A 17,972-nucleotide genomic window follows, 5' to 3' on the forward strand; every position below is an offset into this window, starting at 1 on the left:
CCGTATTTGCGCAGCAGTCTTACAAGCGCACTTTTTTTGGAAAAAATACAGAAAAATAAGACAACAGTAAAGTTAACCCAATTTTTTTTTATATTGTGAAAGATAATGTTACGCCGAGTAAACTGATACCCAACATGTCACGCTTCAAAATTGCGCCCGCTCGTGGAATGGCGACAAGCTTTTACCCTTAAAAATCTCCATAGGCAACGTTTAAAAAATTCTACAGGTTGCATGTTTTGGTTACAGAGGAGGTCTAGGGCTAGAATTATTGCTCTCACTCTACTGATCGCAGCGATATATCTCACATGTGTGGTTTGAACACCATTTCCATATGCGGGTGCAACTCACGTATGCGTTTGTGTAAACATCCCTTGTAATAGAAAAAAGCATGACAGAACCTCTTAAATATGAGATCTGGGGTCAAAAAGACCTCAGATCTCATATTTACACTAAAATGCAATAAAAAAAAAAAAAAAATATATATATATATATATATATATATATATATATATATATATATATATATATATATATATATATATATATATATATATTGTCATTTGAAAAAAAAAAAAAAAAGTCCCTTTTAGAGCCCTTGCACACTGGGGCGGGGGGCGGCGTCGCCAGTAAAACGCCGCTATTATTAGCGGCGTTTTACCGTCGGTATGCGGCCGCTAGCGGGGCGGTTTTACCCCCCGCTAGCGGCCGAGAAAGGGTTAAATACCACCGCAAAGCGCCTCTGCAGAGGCGCTTTGCCGGCGGTATAGCCGCGCCGTCCCATTGATTTCAATGGGCAGGAGCGGTAAGGGAGCGGTATACACACCGCTCCTTCACCGCTCCGAAGATGCTGCTGGCAGGACTTTTTTTACCGTCCTGCCAGCGCATCGCTCCAGTGTGCAAGCCCTCGGGGCTTGCACACTGGATACACAGCAGCGGCACTTTCGGGGCGGTTTGCAGGCGCTATTATTAGCGCAATAGCGCCTGCAAACCGCCCCAGTGTGCAAGGGCTCTAAGAGCGATGGGCAGAAGTGACATTTTGAGGTCGCCTCCACCCTGGAATGGTATGGAGATGGGTGGGCCATCTTCCCCTCACTCGTCTACATACCCAGGAAGGAGAAGCATCCGATCGCCTCCTCCGCTACCGACGGCTCCGGTAAACGGTGGAGGGCACCATAGAGCGGCTGGAGGAAGGGGGGGGGGCCCCCTCTCCCGCCGCCGATAAAAGTGATCTCGCAGCGAATCCGCCGCATATCCCACTACTGATCAGAAACCGGACCGCCCGCTTAAGAAGAGGATCCGGGGTTATGGCAGCTAGCTGCCGCCATAACAACGATATTCCTCTTCAAAGACAGGACGTACATCGGCGTGCGGCGGTCCGGAAGTGGTTAAGCAACAGCTACATGGTTCTGCGTTTAAAAGCAGCACTAAATGCCCAATCATTCAATGGAACTCTCAGGATGTCAGTTGCACATCTAATGCAGGTCAAATTATAATGTTGCATTATGACCTTTCTAATCATACAATATCACATAACTGTATCCAATATAGGATTATATGGTGTAAATGCTAGGGCATGTTCCAATCACAAGTTGCAGTGGGGAGGTTGTCTTTGATGTCCTTCACCCACCGATTGCAGTGATGGCTTGTGTGCCTCGTATAGTAACTACATCGCTTAGACTGATGTCAGAAAGGCGACTCTGCTGCTAGCAATCCTGCCACATGCAATTAGTCAAAATCGCCAGCGGAAGGATCACTAACAGGCTGCCCGATTGTCCCTCTGGAATCACTCCCTCTGTAGCTGAGACAGCAAGACGTTGCTCCCATCTCTAGAAACTGAGATTCAGCAACGTTCAGGCCAACGACAGAACATTATGCAGTCCAGCACTAAATCATCTCCAGATCCAGTAAATGAGTCAATCACAACTTCTATCCTTACTGCCATTCTTCTAGGGATTTCATTTCAGCAAGGGGTGAAGGTAAAGTTTAGAAAAACAGCAGTTTGGGTCAATCACCCAGATAATAAGAAAACAATATGGAGTCTGCGTTGTGCAAAGTTTGTAGCAAATCTTTGAGGAACAATAGAGGTAGCAACAAAATGCACTCAGCTGTTTGTTGCAAAGTCAACTTTGCAGTGAAGGCATAATTTATAAATTTTACACATTTGATGATTTCCTTAAATTGTATATGGGTTATATCATGTGTCTGCATCCAGGGCCGATCATTCGCAGGTAATTACTGATTGATCGATTACACGTGAGCGGCAAGAGCTGTCAGCCTTCCATTCCTTTCAATGGGGCTTTTAGGGAAAACCCTAAAAGGCCTTATTAGCCCCTACTTTATCCAAAATCACCTTTAGCAGATTGGGAAAAAGAACAGAACCTCATTTTTTTTTTTTTGATTGATAGCAGTATTTAATTTAAGGGCACAGTGTCAGCTGTCAGAATACAGTAGCGGCAGTAGGAGATTCGTCCAGCCGTGCTGTATACCATGGGTAGGGGAGTATATATATTTTTTTTTTATTCAGCTTGCAGGCTAACACTCTATATTAAAAAACAAACAAACAAACAACTAGTCTAGGGGACTACTTTATATGCAACAGAGCTTGGCAAAGATCCTCTTAAATATCTGAGATTACTATGAGACAAGATATTACAGTGACTTTTTTTTTATTTCATTAAATCGCATCCGGGCCATTTCTGACACTTCGCTCCTACATGTCAAAAATCATCATTTCTTTGCTATAAAATTACATAGAACCCCCAAACATTATATATTTTTTTTTTAGCAAAGACCCTAGAGAATACAATGGCGGTCATTGCAACTTTTTATCTTGCACGGTATTTGCGCAGCAATTTTTCAAACGCGTTTTTTTTTGAAAAAAAAACAGTTTCATGCTTTAAAAAAAAACAAAACAGCAAAGTTAGCCAAATTTTTTTGCATTGTGTGAAAGATGAAGTTACGCCGAGTAAATAGATACCTAACATGTCACGCTTCAAAATTGCACACGCTCGTGGAATGGCGCCAAACTTTGGTACTTAAAAATCCCCATAGGCGACGCTTTAAAATTTTTTACTGGTTACATGTTTTGAGTTACAGAGGAGGTCTAGGGCCAAAATTATTGCTCTCGCTCTAACGTTCGCGGTGATACCTCACATGTGTGGTTTGAACACCGTTTTCATATGTGGGCGGGACTTACGTATGCGTTCGCTTCTGCGTGCGAGCTCACGGGGACAGGGGCGCTTTAAAACATTTTTTTTTTTTTTTTATTGTTAATTTTACTTAAAAATTTTTATTTTTACACTTTAAAAATTTTTTTTTTTTTTTTTGATCACTTTTATTCCTATTACAAGGAATGTAAACATCCCTTGTAATAGGAATATGACACAATCAGTCCTCCATACAGTGAAATATGGGGTCAATAAGACCCCACATCTCACCTCTAGGCTGGGAAGCCTAAAATAAAAAAAAAAAAATAAAACGATCGCCGCTTCACAACCAAAGCGGCGCCGTTTTTTTGAATGCAGAGGCCGGGCGTGACGTCATAACATCGCGCCCGGCCTCCGAACGATCATAGAGACTCCGGCGACCATCTGGTCCGCCGGAAATCTCTATGGTGAACATCCGGCGCCGGCGGATCCGCTATCCGACTCACCGATCGCTGAGGTGAGTCGGTAGAAGCACCGGAGGGCGGCGGGAGGGGGGGGACGTCCCCTCCCGCCGCCCGTAAGAACGATCAAGCGGCGGAACAGCCGCTATGATCGTTCCTATGGTGTACGGAATCGCCGGCTGAAAATGCCGGTATCTGAATGATGTCTGTAGCCTCAGACATCATTCAGATATAAGCCCCGAAAGTCGAGGACGTCATATGACGTCCTCCGGATGTCAAGCGGTTAAATGCTATTTTGCACTATCAGGGTTGCCAACCTCCCGCATCATTTTTTACTGACAAAACATGGAAAATTTACTGGCAGAGCACTTTTTTTTTTTACTGGCAACCTGAGAAATTACTGAACTCCTATTGAAAACTAACTGTGAATATTTGAACAGTATAAACATGATATGGAAACAATGGGGTTGATTTACTAAAGGCAAATAGACTGTGCACTTTACAAAGTGCAGTTGCTCCAGAGCTTAGTAAATGAGGTAAAGCTTCACTTTGCAAAGAATATCCAATCACGTGCAAGGAAAATTAAAACAGCCTTTTTGCTTGCATATGATTGGATGATGGAATTCAGCAGAGCTTTTCCTCATTTACTAAGATCTGGAGCAACTGCAGTTTGCAAAGTGCACAGTCTATTTTCCTTTAGTAAAACCCCACTGACAATACCTATAACAAAGTCATTTGCTTGATTTACACTTAAAAAGTCAACACAGCATGAAATTATCAGCCCCTGATATTTACTGACAGTTGTAAAAAAAAAAAAAATCACAGATTTTGACAAATTGTCAGTAAATTTACTGGCAGTTGGCAACCCTGCGCACTATATTTATTTCCAGCGATATACTCTTTACATTACCTGGCCTCTGCATAGCTTTTCTCTCTCTGTTCAGAACATGTAACACAAGTATTGCGGATTTTTCCTCCCACACATTGATTTTCATGCAACTTGTGAGACTCCGTATGAATTATATATGTGAATTTTATTTGCCAAGTATGCTGTAGCTTTAACAGACATCTTTTGTCTATCAATTAACAGATGAAAGAGACAGACCACAAGGTGAAAGAATGGTAATATTTTAAAGAGTAAATTTACAATGAAATTGAAAAATGAATATTTCATTTGTATATTTAGAGCCTGTAGGATGAAATGACATTGTGTGTCATGATGCTGATTGTCAGTTTTGATATTTCAGATAATGTTGGAATATACCAAACACAGAAACCTCTTTTGTATTACGTGGGTGACTATATTATGCAGGTTGAAAGCATTGCTTTTTGGCCAAAGTGGTATAATAATAGTGTATAACAGTCAATAAGCTGGTACCAAGGACTGGGACCAGCAAAGGGCTTTTAGCAGATGGCAGTGGTAAGAAGTGACTGTGATCCTCATACCATCACCAACAACCATGAGCAATGTCTTTGGTAAAACACCCACATAAAGCCAAAGTCCACCTAATGGCACCTTTACATATTAGATGCCCCTTTGGCCATATTGGGCAACAATTGAGTGCCTAATGGGCACCTACAGACACAGCAAAATGAGCTTCAGGAGGGTAAATAGCCAGTCTTCAAACACCGAGTGAAGTGTCCAAGACTCCAAAGACAGTGCTCCCCTCTGTGCTCACACACTGCTTACCGAAGTAATCACCAAACTTGGGGAACTTCTCGTCATCACACAGCCCCATACAGAATCTCAAATTTCCACCATATAACCAAAATGAAAAAAAGAACAATCTCCATAGGGCAATACTACTAGTAGTAATCAATTTTTTGTATAAAGCAAAGTGTACAAAAGCAAGTTCTGAGTGTATATGCACACTGTATATGCACCAGTGACATTATCAGCTGAAGCTGATGGGAATATCTTCTAAACAGCACAAGTTTAGGAGATATTCACAGTACTTACAGGGAAGCCTTATATAAGCTTACTTGTAGGTACAAGTGTGTAATAAGAATCTACTACTGCTTTAAAAAAGAGAAGTATGGGATTCATTTTTATTTTGAAATCATGCTTACCTAGGTGGATGCAGCATTGGTCCAATGCAGCATCTGGGTTCTCAGAGTTCCCTCAGCAGAGAGCTGGTGACTGGTCAGAGAGCAGTCACCAGCTCTCTGCTCTGCCTCCCTACGCTCATTGGAGGCCTGGGCTGTGGAAGGGGGTGGGAGCTGTCAGCTCAGGCTCTCAGCGGGCCACTGAGAGGCTAAGTCGGGTGCCGGTTCAGGCTCCTGGGTGGATCCCGGCCATATGGTTGCAATCTTTCCCAAGCCTGGACCTGCTCTGTGACTTCAGCCCACTGTCTGCTGAAAACTGGTCACAGCGGTGCAGAACGGACTGCACTCCTTTGATCCACTTGAGAAGCTCATTTGGCTGTACTTCTCCTTTAAGGCGGAGCTACCACTGGGATCATAAAAAGGCAGCAGAGAGTGTAGTCAATGGATTCAATGAAGTAAAGCCCATAGGGCTTCTGTGGCACCATTAAATTATTTATTTATGCATTTAACTACATCAATATTTAAAACAAACATTATGGAAGATTGTGAAATTTATAGATACATATGATATCCAAATTTTATTTTTTAACCAAAGATACGCTTTAATTTTCATTGGAGCTTAGTGTAATCTACTGCAGTAAGACTTCACAGATCTCCTGATACCTAGGGTGGGTCTGCTTTGGAAAAAAAAAAGTGTGCCATTTAACTTTCATTCTCTTTACAGTCAGATTTAAACCTGCAAAGCTGGCCTGAATTTGATTGGTAGTTGTGAGGGACTTTGATGTAATTACACTTTGATGTGCCAGATTATTGTAATGGAAATGCATCAAAGAATCTTGTATTTGAGAACACCTCTACCGAATTACAAACAGGTAAGTCAAAGTGTTCCCAGATCACCATATAAACAACACAACTGAGTGGGTTGGACTGTAAAAAAAAAAAAAAAAAATCAAAAGTTCTGTAACTTTACCAGATTTCAGCAAAACCCAATACAAATATCACAGATCTTTAGGGTTATTTGGATTTGTACAACACTCCCTTCCCTCTTTAAACACAAGAATAATATATACTCACTCGTACAAAGTTGTCAGGGAAAAGGCCTCTTCTTCCTTTCAGCTCTCCTTCCCACCATCCGCCATCTTCTTTTTTGATTTTGGTGATTATTTCACCAGCAACTATAGTCAGCTCGTCATCATGCTGAGCCTTGTAGTCAAACTCCACAATCGCATCCACTGTGAAGACAAATGAACAAGGACATAAGCACAACCTACAATCTACACAAGTACCAAATTCAGTTACTATGTGACGCACAAACCTTATAGTAAGTAAGCAAAAAACTTGCTTTACCCTCCCTGACTGATCCACATCCTCCTTCATTTTGTGTCTGGGAGGATCAATGCATGAGGCACTGTGTTATAGACCATAGGCTGTTCATTTGCTAGGCATTTTGCTTGTTATAGATATCTGTCAGTCTTGTATTGTATTCCTAATATTGTAATAGTTTTGTATGAACAGCATCTTTGTATAGTAAAAGCACATTTACACACTGCAGAAGTCTCAGCTTCCTTGCTTATACCACAAAGTAACCTTGCTAGATAGACGCAAGCAAAACAGGCACAAAGCTCATAGTCAGAGGGTTTCAGCAACTGAGGCCGGGCTCAGCCTAGAAAATCCACATAGAAAGAGTAAGCAGGTTTGTGACCAGGTGTAGACTGACAAGTTACAGGCTTGTCAATCAGCAATGACAATGCTGATAGCCATGCCTCCTGTGACATTTTTTTATCCCAATGTAGTGCAGTCAGGCACAGCTTACATGGGAGTAGCAATTCAGGAGCAGAGCAGCATTGTTGCCATACCATCACAGTAGGGTGACCACTTGTCCAAACTGCCATTCAGGGACATCTCCACCAAAAAATCCAAATGCATCCAAATGATAAGTACCCCACACACAGCTTGGAACAGCACCGCTGAGATAATAAGTGTTCCCCACAAACAACACACTTCAGATGACAAGCACTCTACACAAAGCAACCCCCAGATGATAAGTGAATCCCAAAATAGCTGAAAAGCTCCTCTCACCCCAGATAATAAATGACCTACGCAAACACAACACAAGCACCCCACACACAAATAACACTTTAACTGCAAAAAAAGAAACCTATGGTGACTAATCAGAATTTACTTTGCTGATGTCAAACCAGTAAAATGGCTCACCTTACAGCGGAGTTTCACCCAAAAATGGAACTTCCGCTTTAAGGGAAGGTGACTCCCTGACATGCCACATTTGGCATGTCATTTTTTTTTGGGGGGGGGGGGGATACTAGAGGTCGACCGATATGGATTTTTCTCTGGCCGATGCCGATATTTAGAAATCGCGGTGGTCGATGGCAGATATGTGATGCCAATTTTTTTGGGCCGATATATTAGGCCGATTTTTTTTTTTTTCCCTTTATCTCATAAAATCTAACAGTTAGACCCCTTTCACACTGGGGCAGTTTTCAGGTGCTTTTGGGCTAAAAATAGCGCCTGTAAAGTGCCTGTAAAACGGCTCCCCTGCAGTCACTCGGGCTTTCACACTGAGGCGATGCGCTGGCAGGATGTTAAAAAAAAATCCTGCAAGCGGCATCTTTGGAGCGGTGTATACCGCTCCTCCACCACTCCTGCCCATTGAAATGAATGCGCACCGCTGCCGAAGCGCCTGCAAAGCGTTTCAGCAGTGGCGCATTTAACCCCTTCCTCGGCTGCTGGCTGGGTTATAAGCGCCCTGCTAGCAGCCGAATAACGCCGCTAAAATGACGGTAAAGCGCCGCTAAAACTAGCAGCGTTTTACCGTCAACGCATGCCTGCTCCAGTGTGAAAGCAACCTTAAATGATATAGAAAATTTTTTACATTTAAACATTTATTAAACAAAACAAACCTCCAATCAGTTCACTTGTATGTAGAATTTAGATTAAAAAAAATTTTTTAAAAAAACTATATCTTAAATATTAAATACACAAAAACAGGTAATCAAAACTTTTAGATTAAAAAAAAATTGGCTAACTTTACGGCTTAGTTTTTTTAAAAATTTATTAGTGTATTTTTTCAAAAAATATTGCGTTTAAAAGACCGCTGCGCAAATACCGTGTGACATAAAATATTGCAACAACCGCTATTTTATTCCCTAGGGTCTCTGCTAAAAAATATATATATAATGTTTGGGGGTTCTGATTTTTACTTGTAAGCAACAAATGTCAGAAAAGATTTAGTCTTTAAATGTTTAAACTGAGAGCTTCTACACAGGGAGCTCAGTTCATTCATAAGTGTAAACATTGTATCCTTCAGGTTCTTTTTATCAGATTTGGCAGGCTGCCCAGAGGAGGGGAGAAGTCTCTTCACAGAAGTTTTCAGGCAACTTGTATTGATTTCTATTAGACCCCTTTCACACTGGGGCGGTTTGCAGGCGGTATTGCGCTAAAAATACCGCCTGCAAACCGCCTCTAAACAGTCTCCGCTGTTTGTTCAGTGTGAAAGCCCGAGGGCTTTCACACTGAAGCGGTGCGCAGGCAGGGCGGTGAAAAAAGTCCTGCAAACCGCTTTTTTGGAGCGGTGAAGGAGCGGTGTATTCACCGCTCCTAAACCGCTCCTGCCCATTGAAATCAATGGGACAGCGTGGCTATACCGCGGCAATACCGCAGCTATAGGAGCGCTGTACGAGGGATTTTAACCCTTTTTCGGATGCCAGCGGGGGTTAAAACCGCACCGCTAGCGGCCGAATACTGCTGCAAGAACGACGGTACAGCAGCGCTAAAAATAGCGCTGTTGTACCGCCGACGCCCCCACCGCCCCAGTGTGAAAGGGGCCTTACAGAAGTCATTTGCAAGTCCGCTGATATCGGCCTTTTTTATCAGAACAATCGGCCGATGCCGATTAAGTAAAAAACACCAAATATCGGCCGATATATCGGTCGACCTCTAGCGGATACCCTCTTTTTAGAGGGTTCCAGCTCCCACTTCCTACCGGCGCACCGCGGAACCAGAAGGGAGATCATCTCTCCCCCCCTCTCGGCCTGTGACGTGTCCCAGATGATTGCATGGCCAGTCAGGGCGTGCCACGTGGCTTGTGCATGCACAGTGCGTGCCCGGCTGTGAAGCCACAGCCAGGCGCCCATAGTGAGTATGCCGGTGTCGGTGGGCTTCGTTCCCCCGCATCGCTGGACCCTGGGACAGGTAATTGTCCGATTATTAAAAGTCAGCAGCTGCAGTATTTGCAGTTGCTGACTTTTAATATTTTTTTAAGCGGAACTCCGCTTTAAAGTGTTACTAAACCCAGGACCCTGCAATCACTATATCTTGTCTCCCACAGTACACAGAACATGGAAATGCAATTATTTTAGTAAGTACAAACTGCTAAATACCTTTTTTTATCCGCAATTAGAGCAGTCTTGTGACTTCTATGAGTGTCTGGTTAAAGCTTGTAGGAGGAGTTTTCTTTCTCCCACAATTGTCCTATGAGAATACAGGACCACTGACCCTCTGTCCGTACAGTGCTGATTGGCCTTGTGCCGATTACATGCACTCTCCCAAGAAAAAAAAAAAAAAACTTTCTAGCAATACACACCAAACTGAGCATGTGCAGCTTGTCCCCTGGCTCTGTAAATATCAGGTTATTTATTGGAGACAATGGAAGAAGGAGATGATCAGAGGAGACAGGATCGAACAGCCCCTTGACACAATGTGGAGGATTAACCCCTTACAGTGAGTATAAAAAGCATGCTTTACTGCATATACAGACTGATTTTGCTGTTGTGGGTTTAGTAACACTTTAAAAAAGAGAAGTACAGCTAAAGCCCGTTTGGCTGTACTTCTCCTGTAGATTACAGGAGTGCAGTTAGTTTTGCACTCCTGTGACCTGTTTTCAGCAGAGTGTGGGCTGAAGTCCGCTCTGTGCTGACGCCACAGAGTCGGTCCAGGCTCCGCGTCATTACGACCATGGAGGAGGGGGGCAGAGCAGAGAGCAGTGATTGACAGTCAGCAGCTCTCTGCTCGGGGAGCTGTGAGAACAGAGCGATCGGTGGGGCTTGGCAAATGTCATACATCCCAGGAGTCTTCTAGAGGGGCTTTTTCATCTTAACACACCTCCCTGCCTGCATGCCTGAGCTAGGGGCAAATGTATTCCAGGAAGTAAATGCTACATCCTCTGCCCTTACTCAAGATGGCCATGGCCAGAAATGCTGGGGGGGGGGGATTTCAAAGTGATTTCTCAGCAAACTAAATCATAGAGGGATGGATGGATGGATGAGGAAGTCGGCTTTGAATATTAAAAATGAATTAAATAGTGTTTTTGTTTGTGGTGCTTAGGAGAAGTACAGCTAAAGCCCGTTTGGCTGTACTTCTCCTGTAGATTACAGGAGTGCAGTTAGTTTTGCACTCCTGTGACCTGTTTTCAGCAGAGTGTGGGCTGAAGTCCGCTCTGTGCTGACGCCACAGAGTCGGTCCAGGCTCCGCTTCATTACGACCATAGAGTTTGGATCTGCCCAGATCCCTGGACTGACACACGGTTTAGCCTCTCAGCGAGCCACTGAAAGTCTGAGCCGGTTGATCTCATCCCCTCCACAGCTCAGCACTCCAATGAGCGAGGAGGGGGGCAGAGCAGAGAGCAGTGATTGACAGTCAGCAGCTCTCTGCTCAGGGAGCTGTGAGAACAGAGCGATCGGTGGGGTTTGGCAAATGTCATACATCCCAGGAGTCTTCTAGAGGGGCTTTTTCATCTTAACACACCTCCCTGCCTGCATGCCTGAGCTAGGGGCAAATGTATTCCAGGAAGTAAATGCTACATCCTCTGCCCTTACTCAAGATGGCCATGGCCAGAAATGCTGGGGGGGGGGGGGGGGATTTCAAAGTGATTTCTCAGCAAACTAAATCATTGAGGGATGGATGGATGAGGAAGTCGGCTTTGAATATTAAAAATGAATTAAATAGTGTTTTTGTTTGTGGTGCTTAGATGCAGTGCAGCTCCGCTTTAATACATTTGTCAGTTTTTATTTAGTTTTTATAATGTTTTATATTCGACGTGGCATATAAAGAGAAACAAGAACATTTGTTACAGAATATGTATGAATGAATGACAGATGTCTTTGAGCCATACATTAAGGAGCCCTTATGAATATAATTTTTATACACTTTATATTCAGTGAGGTTTGCCTTCTCCCTCATACGCTTTCTTTTTGAATTGTAGTTCACCATCCTCCTAGCTAATCAGAGGCATATCTATTCAGCCTCAACAATACACTGCCTACCCGACTTAGAATCCTATGTCACCTATGGACTAGATATACGACAGTGATGATTCATTTATCCTCCGCATTCTAAGTTTGGGTGAGATTTCTCTTTCTCCCCCTCATCACCCCTCCCCCCTTTTCTTTTTTCCCTTCCTTCTCTATCCCCCTTTTTTCTTTCTCCTTTTTCTCCCTCCCCCCCTTCCCTTTTATCCCCCCTCCTTCCATAATTAATCCTCCCCTCCCTTACCCTCCCTCTCTTTCCATTTTTTCATCCCCCCCTTCCCCTATTTCTTCCCTCCCCATCGACCGCCCCTTTTTCCCCCCTCCCCCTTCATCTCCCCTCACCTGTGTTCCTTATACCATTCAATTGAACTTAAACATGTTCTTTTTGAACACGACATTCCAATATACCGGTCTATACATTTGACAATATCTGCAAACATTGACAGACTTTGGAGGATTGAGTTGCGTTTCCCATGGACCTGGCAGACTAGGCGATACCAGCGTCTCACACACTGATTATACAGGTAACTATAATACATATAAACATATAGATTATTATAATACAATTTTCGATCCATATGATATCCATGGTGGATATAACATCTGTATATGTTAAATTCATAAATGAATGTAAAATACTAAATGATGAAATGAGAAGAACACTGAAATGCTTTTTAATGACAAGATAACACTATGATAATAACAATGTATAAATGTCCTAATGAATGTTTGTAATTACAGTACCTTTTAGAGGAATCAAGGCCCTGATGAAGCGGGGCAACCTGCGAAACCCGTTGGACAATAAATGGAATCCTAAGGCCTAACAATATACTACCATGACCATCACATGTGTGAATATGTTTTAACATATATGTTTTAAATGTATTTGATATGAAATAAAATAAATGTTATATTCGATGAGTTGGTGATTAATATACCCTAGAAGCCACATACAAAGCCCCATTTAATTTCACATTTTTTGTATAGACCTAAATAAGTAACATACCCAATATAGTTTGCATTCAAGAATATACAAAAATAAAAGGTGTACATCAGTCCCATAAACTCTGTCAGTTTTTAAAGTGGCTTTAAACCCTCAACCAAAAATGTAATATAAGGCAGATAGTCATTAGATGTGGTGGTTGCATTTGCTTTGTTCTTTTAGGATTTTTCCTCCCTGGTGACACTCTGGACGAGGGAGCCACAGAGACACTTTTAATCCCGGGGGGGGGGGGGGGGGTAGTGTTAGTGAATCCAAATACAATAGAGTACATCTAACAAATTGAAGTCAAACTCCGGCTAATACTTTATAAGCAGTTACATTAATAGTTTCGTTTCTTTTAAAAAAAAAAATAAAAGCTGACCGTTGTAAAACACCCCTGTCAGTTTTATATGGTTTGTAACAACCCTCTCTAACTGCTACGTCTGCAGGACAGCTTGTTCTGTTGAAAAAAAACGGACTTAATGGCAGGATCACCAATAAAGCTTAAAAAAAGAAAAACGAATGTAGCCAGCACTTCTGAGAACTGGTAGGTTTTTGGGTTTAATACTGCTTTAAGCTTTCTCCTACTTTTAGTAACTGCAAAGCTGCTTGCAGTACTTGTTTGCATATAGATTTTTAATCAGATTCCTCTGAAATAAATAATTAGCCAATAAAAAATTCTATAGCTAAACTGTAGAGGTATACAGGGGCAGGAGTCAATGAAAGTGGAAGTCAGTGGAAGCCTTGCTGGCTCTGTGCCCACAACATTGCATTACATGGCTGTGAGACACAGAAATGAAAAAACTCTGATAAGTTCACTCGAGCAGAGAATTTTTTTTATTTTCGATTCAGACCGCATTCAAGGCAGAAGTGTCTAGAACATATTTTTTTCACATGCAATACAGTAAAACCCACATGAAACCCATAATCAGGAAGTTTTCAATAGATGTAAATGAGTGCTAATTGAATCTTTAAAGCATAATGGCCAATTTACTAAGATTTGTGAGTTATTTTAGATTGGATCTTGCAGTAAATTGCAAGGGTAAATTATTCAATAGCAGCCCAACCCCAACCCCCCCCCCCCCTCCCCCCCTGTAAAATCCCTGCATTACACCTGCAGAAGAGGAGAAAAGTAAAAAAATACATTCTTACACCCTCACCCATATATCATCTGAATACATAAGATGACCTAAACACATATATACAAAATATCCTGATATGAACGCTCTTGTTTGCCCTGCTGATGCGCTCTGACACAAAACGCGTCGGGCGGGGCCAGAACGCATGACATCATTACACTCACTGTTGCTGGTGTTCTATCGAATAGTTCAGATTGTCGAGTAATGCCTCTGACAATCTGCACATGCGCAGTATGTAACGTCACTCAAGCTGATCTCCCGATCAGCTGGTGTGCTGTCAACAGTGTTAATGCGCAGATCATCGGAGGCATTATCCAGCGATCAGCAAAGCGAGGAGGGAGAACCGAATAGTCCCATTCTGCCTTACTCTGTCTGTGCACACGCAAGACATCACCGATCACGTCACAGGTGGAAGAAGATCTGCCCTATTTGACAGAACACCGCACTGTCAGGGCTGGACTCAGCCCTTCCTCCCTGGCCGCTCAACTGTCAGCTAATTGCTAGCTCCTATCTCTCCACAGGTACTCAGCTGCTGATGATATCCTGCTCATCAGTCCTGCCTACTTAAGCTGTCCAGCCCAGAGGATCTCTGCCTTAGCCTTAGTCAATATCACAGAGACGCTTTCCTGCATTCCTGTTAAAAGACTTGTTTGGCTGACATCCCTTCTGGCTCCAGATCCTGCTTGCCGTGTTACTACGCTCATCTCTGGCTCCCTGAGGTTTGGCTTGTCTGACTATCCGTTCCGGTTCCTGAACTCTGGCTACGTTTTGACTACGTTTGTTCTATTCACTTTTTTATTGAACAAGTGTGATTGAGGCCCCTTTACACTTATACCACTTCAAAGGCGTGCGATTTTACCGCGATTTGGGAGCAGTACTACTTTGTACGACTTTGCCACAAGTTTGGCATTAACAAATGAAACATACATGGTGTGAGCCTTGTGCTTACAAAGTCGTACTGAAATCGTGTCTATATTATTCAGGTACGATTTGCATGCTACTTGAGGGTTTAACATTGAGGTCTATGGAGTACAACTCGCATAGAAGTTGGACCAAAGGAGTGCAGGGACTACTTTGAAGTCGGCACGACTTAAAGTCGTGCCAATATGAATGGTTGTCATTGAAAATCATGGAGAATGACTTGTCATACGATTTTGCAGTACAAAATCGTGGGACAAGTCGTATAAGTGTGAAAGGGGCCTGAACTGTACTTCTGTCTTGGTCTGAGTTCATGGTTTCTGACACGGGCTTTGCTGATCGTCGGATATTGCGCAGTGTTGACGTAATGCCAGCTGATCAAGAGATCAGCTGGAGTGACGCTACGTCCTGTGCAGATCGTCGGAGGCATTATCTGACAAGGTGCACTATTCGACAGAACACCGGCTGCTGGCGAGGTGTTTGCCTGCGATTGCATGTAGTTGAGTTTACCAATGTGAGTACCCTTCTACAATTTAAAAAAACACACAATTAGCAGTATTCACTCTATGTGCAGCCTTTGTTTCTTTTCTCCCATGTCAGCTGATTAATGCAATGTGGTTTGTAGTTATTGGGCCATTTGATATCTGTGGCTGGGATGCAATAGACCGGATCTAGACAACCGTAGGACACCTGGAGGTGTCAGTTACTCATGCTGGTTTGATCCCTGAAGTTGGTGGATCCATTTTTTCTGGTAAGAGGCCCAAGTGTGGTGAAGGGCTCACATTTGTGTTGAATATTCAGTACCCTTCACTCTGTTGGTGGAATTAGATTGCATAATCACATGACGGGAAGAATGGACTATTTTTTCTTTTTTTTTCCCAGCACATAATTGTGATTTATCACTTTTTTGTATATATTTACAAGAATTAGCATTTCTTATTTATTTCTGTATATTCATATGAATTCACATTTCCTAAGTATTTTTTGTATTTATTTACATAATTTTGCACTGCATGCGTTATAAGGTTCATATCAGGAAACACACTATAATTTGTATATAAATATTTTTTTTGATTTGATTATAAAATTGTTATTTAAACTAAACTAGTTTGCCTCGTTGGATAGATCTGGTACTTGTTAAAAGGGGTAAAACAACCTTTCTTGTAAAGGGGGATTACTTATATGTGTGACTCACATGTGTTGCCCACCCCGCGATTTCCAGGTTTTCCCACTTCTCCCAGGACCACACCAATTAATGTCAGGATGGGGATTGGGGGGAACAGATGTCTCCAGATCCTCACTACTTCCATTTCAAAGCTGTCAAAAGCCCTTGTAGAAAGCCAGGTAACTGATCGAGCACAGTGCTCTGCAGGTGGGCTTCAGCAGAGGGCAGGGATGACATTAGAGGTCTAATAGACCCCTGTTGTCTCCATAGATAACACTGGCAGGCAAAAGGTTCCATCACATAAGGCTCCATTCACATCTAGACGTTGCTATTTTACAGGTGTTTTTCGGGTGTTTTTGAAGAGTTTTTGCAGCATTTTTGTACAGGCGTTTTGAAGCTGACAAGTTACCAATGAAAAGCAGTAGAAACATAACGTAATCTGCCAAAAAAGAAGCTCATGTTCTTTTTTGAGCGACGAGCATTTTGCTTAAAGATTCCTGAGGACGACGTCAGATTGTGACGAAACGCGCATAGGGAGGTTGACGTGCTGACGTCATCGCGCTGTACTCAGTGGACGGGTGTTTGCTTGCTGGCTAGCTGTGTTTTATGATCGTTTTTATCTGCTATTTTGTAAGTACAATCCTTTATTCGATTAGAACTTTTGGTACGGTTTACACTATGGAGTTTCTCCATATTTTTTGGGCAACACCTGAACTTTTTCTTTGGTGGCTGATGCTCGAGTTTCCCAGGCTATTTGGTACTCAATTTAAGCTCCTTCCCAATACTAGCTGTGGATAACCATCTTCCTTTTTGGATAAAGGCCCTGGCTGGGTTATTTAGCCGCAGGCTCCTAAAAGCTTGCCTTCTGGTAAGCACGCAATTGCACTGTCGTCAAGAGGTGTCAAACCATAAAAACCCACTTTTATGTGCTATATATGGACTGTTCATTTATCACTCATGTTGTTTGTGTACAATAATTTATACACAACCATTGATTTGGACTATTTTTTTTTTCAGCACTGCTACCTTGTATTATTTATCTGTTTCTGTGTGTATCTCATGGTTTTAGCAGCTGCTTGTCTTGTATTTACATATGTCATTTAGCACGGTATTTTCCACTTTTTTATTTTGCTTAGGCCCCTTTAACACTGGGGCGGGAGGTGTGTTGGCGGTAAAGCACTGCTATTTTTAGTGGCGCTTTACCGTCGTTTTATTCAGCTGCTAGTGGGGAGGTTTTACCCCCCGCTAGCGTCCGAGAAAGGGTTAAAAACCACCGCAAAGCGCCTCTACAGAGGCGCTTTGCCGGCGGTATAGCCGCGGTGCCCCATTGATTTCAATGGGCAGGAGCGGTGAAGGAGCGGTATACACACCGCTCCTTAACCACTCCAAAGATGCTGCTAGCAGGACTTTTTTTCCCGTCCTGCCAGTGCACCGCTCCAGTGTAAAAGCCCTCGGGGCTTTCACATTGGAGACAAAGCAGTGGCACTTTCAGGACGCTTGCAGGCGCTATTTTTAGCGCTGTAGCGCCTGCAAAGCACCTCAGTGTGAAAGGGGTCTTAAAGTGATTGTAAACCCAGATTAAAAAAAAAAAAAAAAAAAAGCCTGCAAGACAAAGGGCATAATGAGCTAGTATGCATTGCATACTAGCTTATGAGATACTTACCTTAGAACGATGCTGTTGCAGCGGTCTCGGCACACCACTGTGACTGGCGACATGTCGTCCCGGAGTTATTTCCGGGTTTGGGGGCTCCGGCGCTGGAATTGGCCGGAGCAGGATGACGTCGCTCCCGCGGGAGCCGCTTTTAATGCCACAGCAGCTGAAGAAATGGCACAAGCGGAGCCATTTCTTCAG

General features: G+C 42.9%; 1 protein-coding gene across 3 annotated transcripts in view; it reads right to left on the minus strand.

Moving 5' to 3' along the window:
* The window catches only part of SH3KBP1 (SH3 domain containing kinase binding protein 1), a 529,030-nt gene that overhangs the window by 429,220 nt on the left and 81,838 nt on the right, over positions 1–17,972 (minus strand). For all 3 annotated transcript variants that reach the window (XM_073616470.1, XM_073616471.1, XM_073616469.1), the window contains exon 2: positions 6,728–6,885. In XM_073616470.1, coding sequence (XP_073472571.1) covers positions 6,728–6,885 — 158 coding nt within the window. The remainder of the gene's footprint in view (positions 1–6,727; positions 6,886–17,972) is intronic.

The sequence above is a fragment of the Aquarana catesbeiana genome, linkage group LG02 (assembly GCF_042186555.1).
Source record: "Aquarana catesbeiana isolate 2022-GZ linkage group LG02, ASM4218655v1, whole genome shotgun sequence".
NCBI classification, from domain to species: Eukaryota; Metazoa; Chordata; class Amphibia; order Anura; family Ranidae; genus Aquarana; species Aquarana catesbeiana.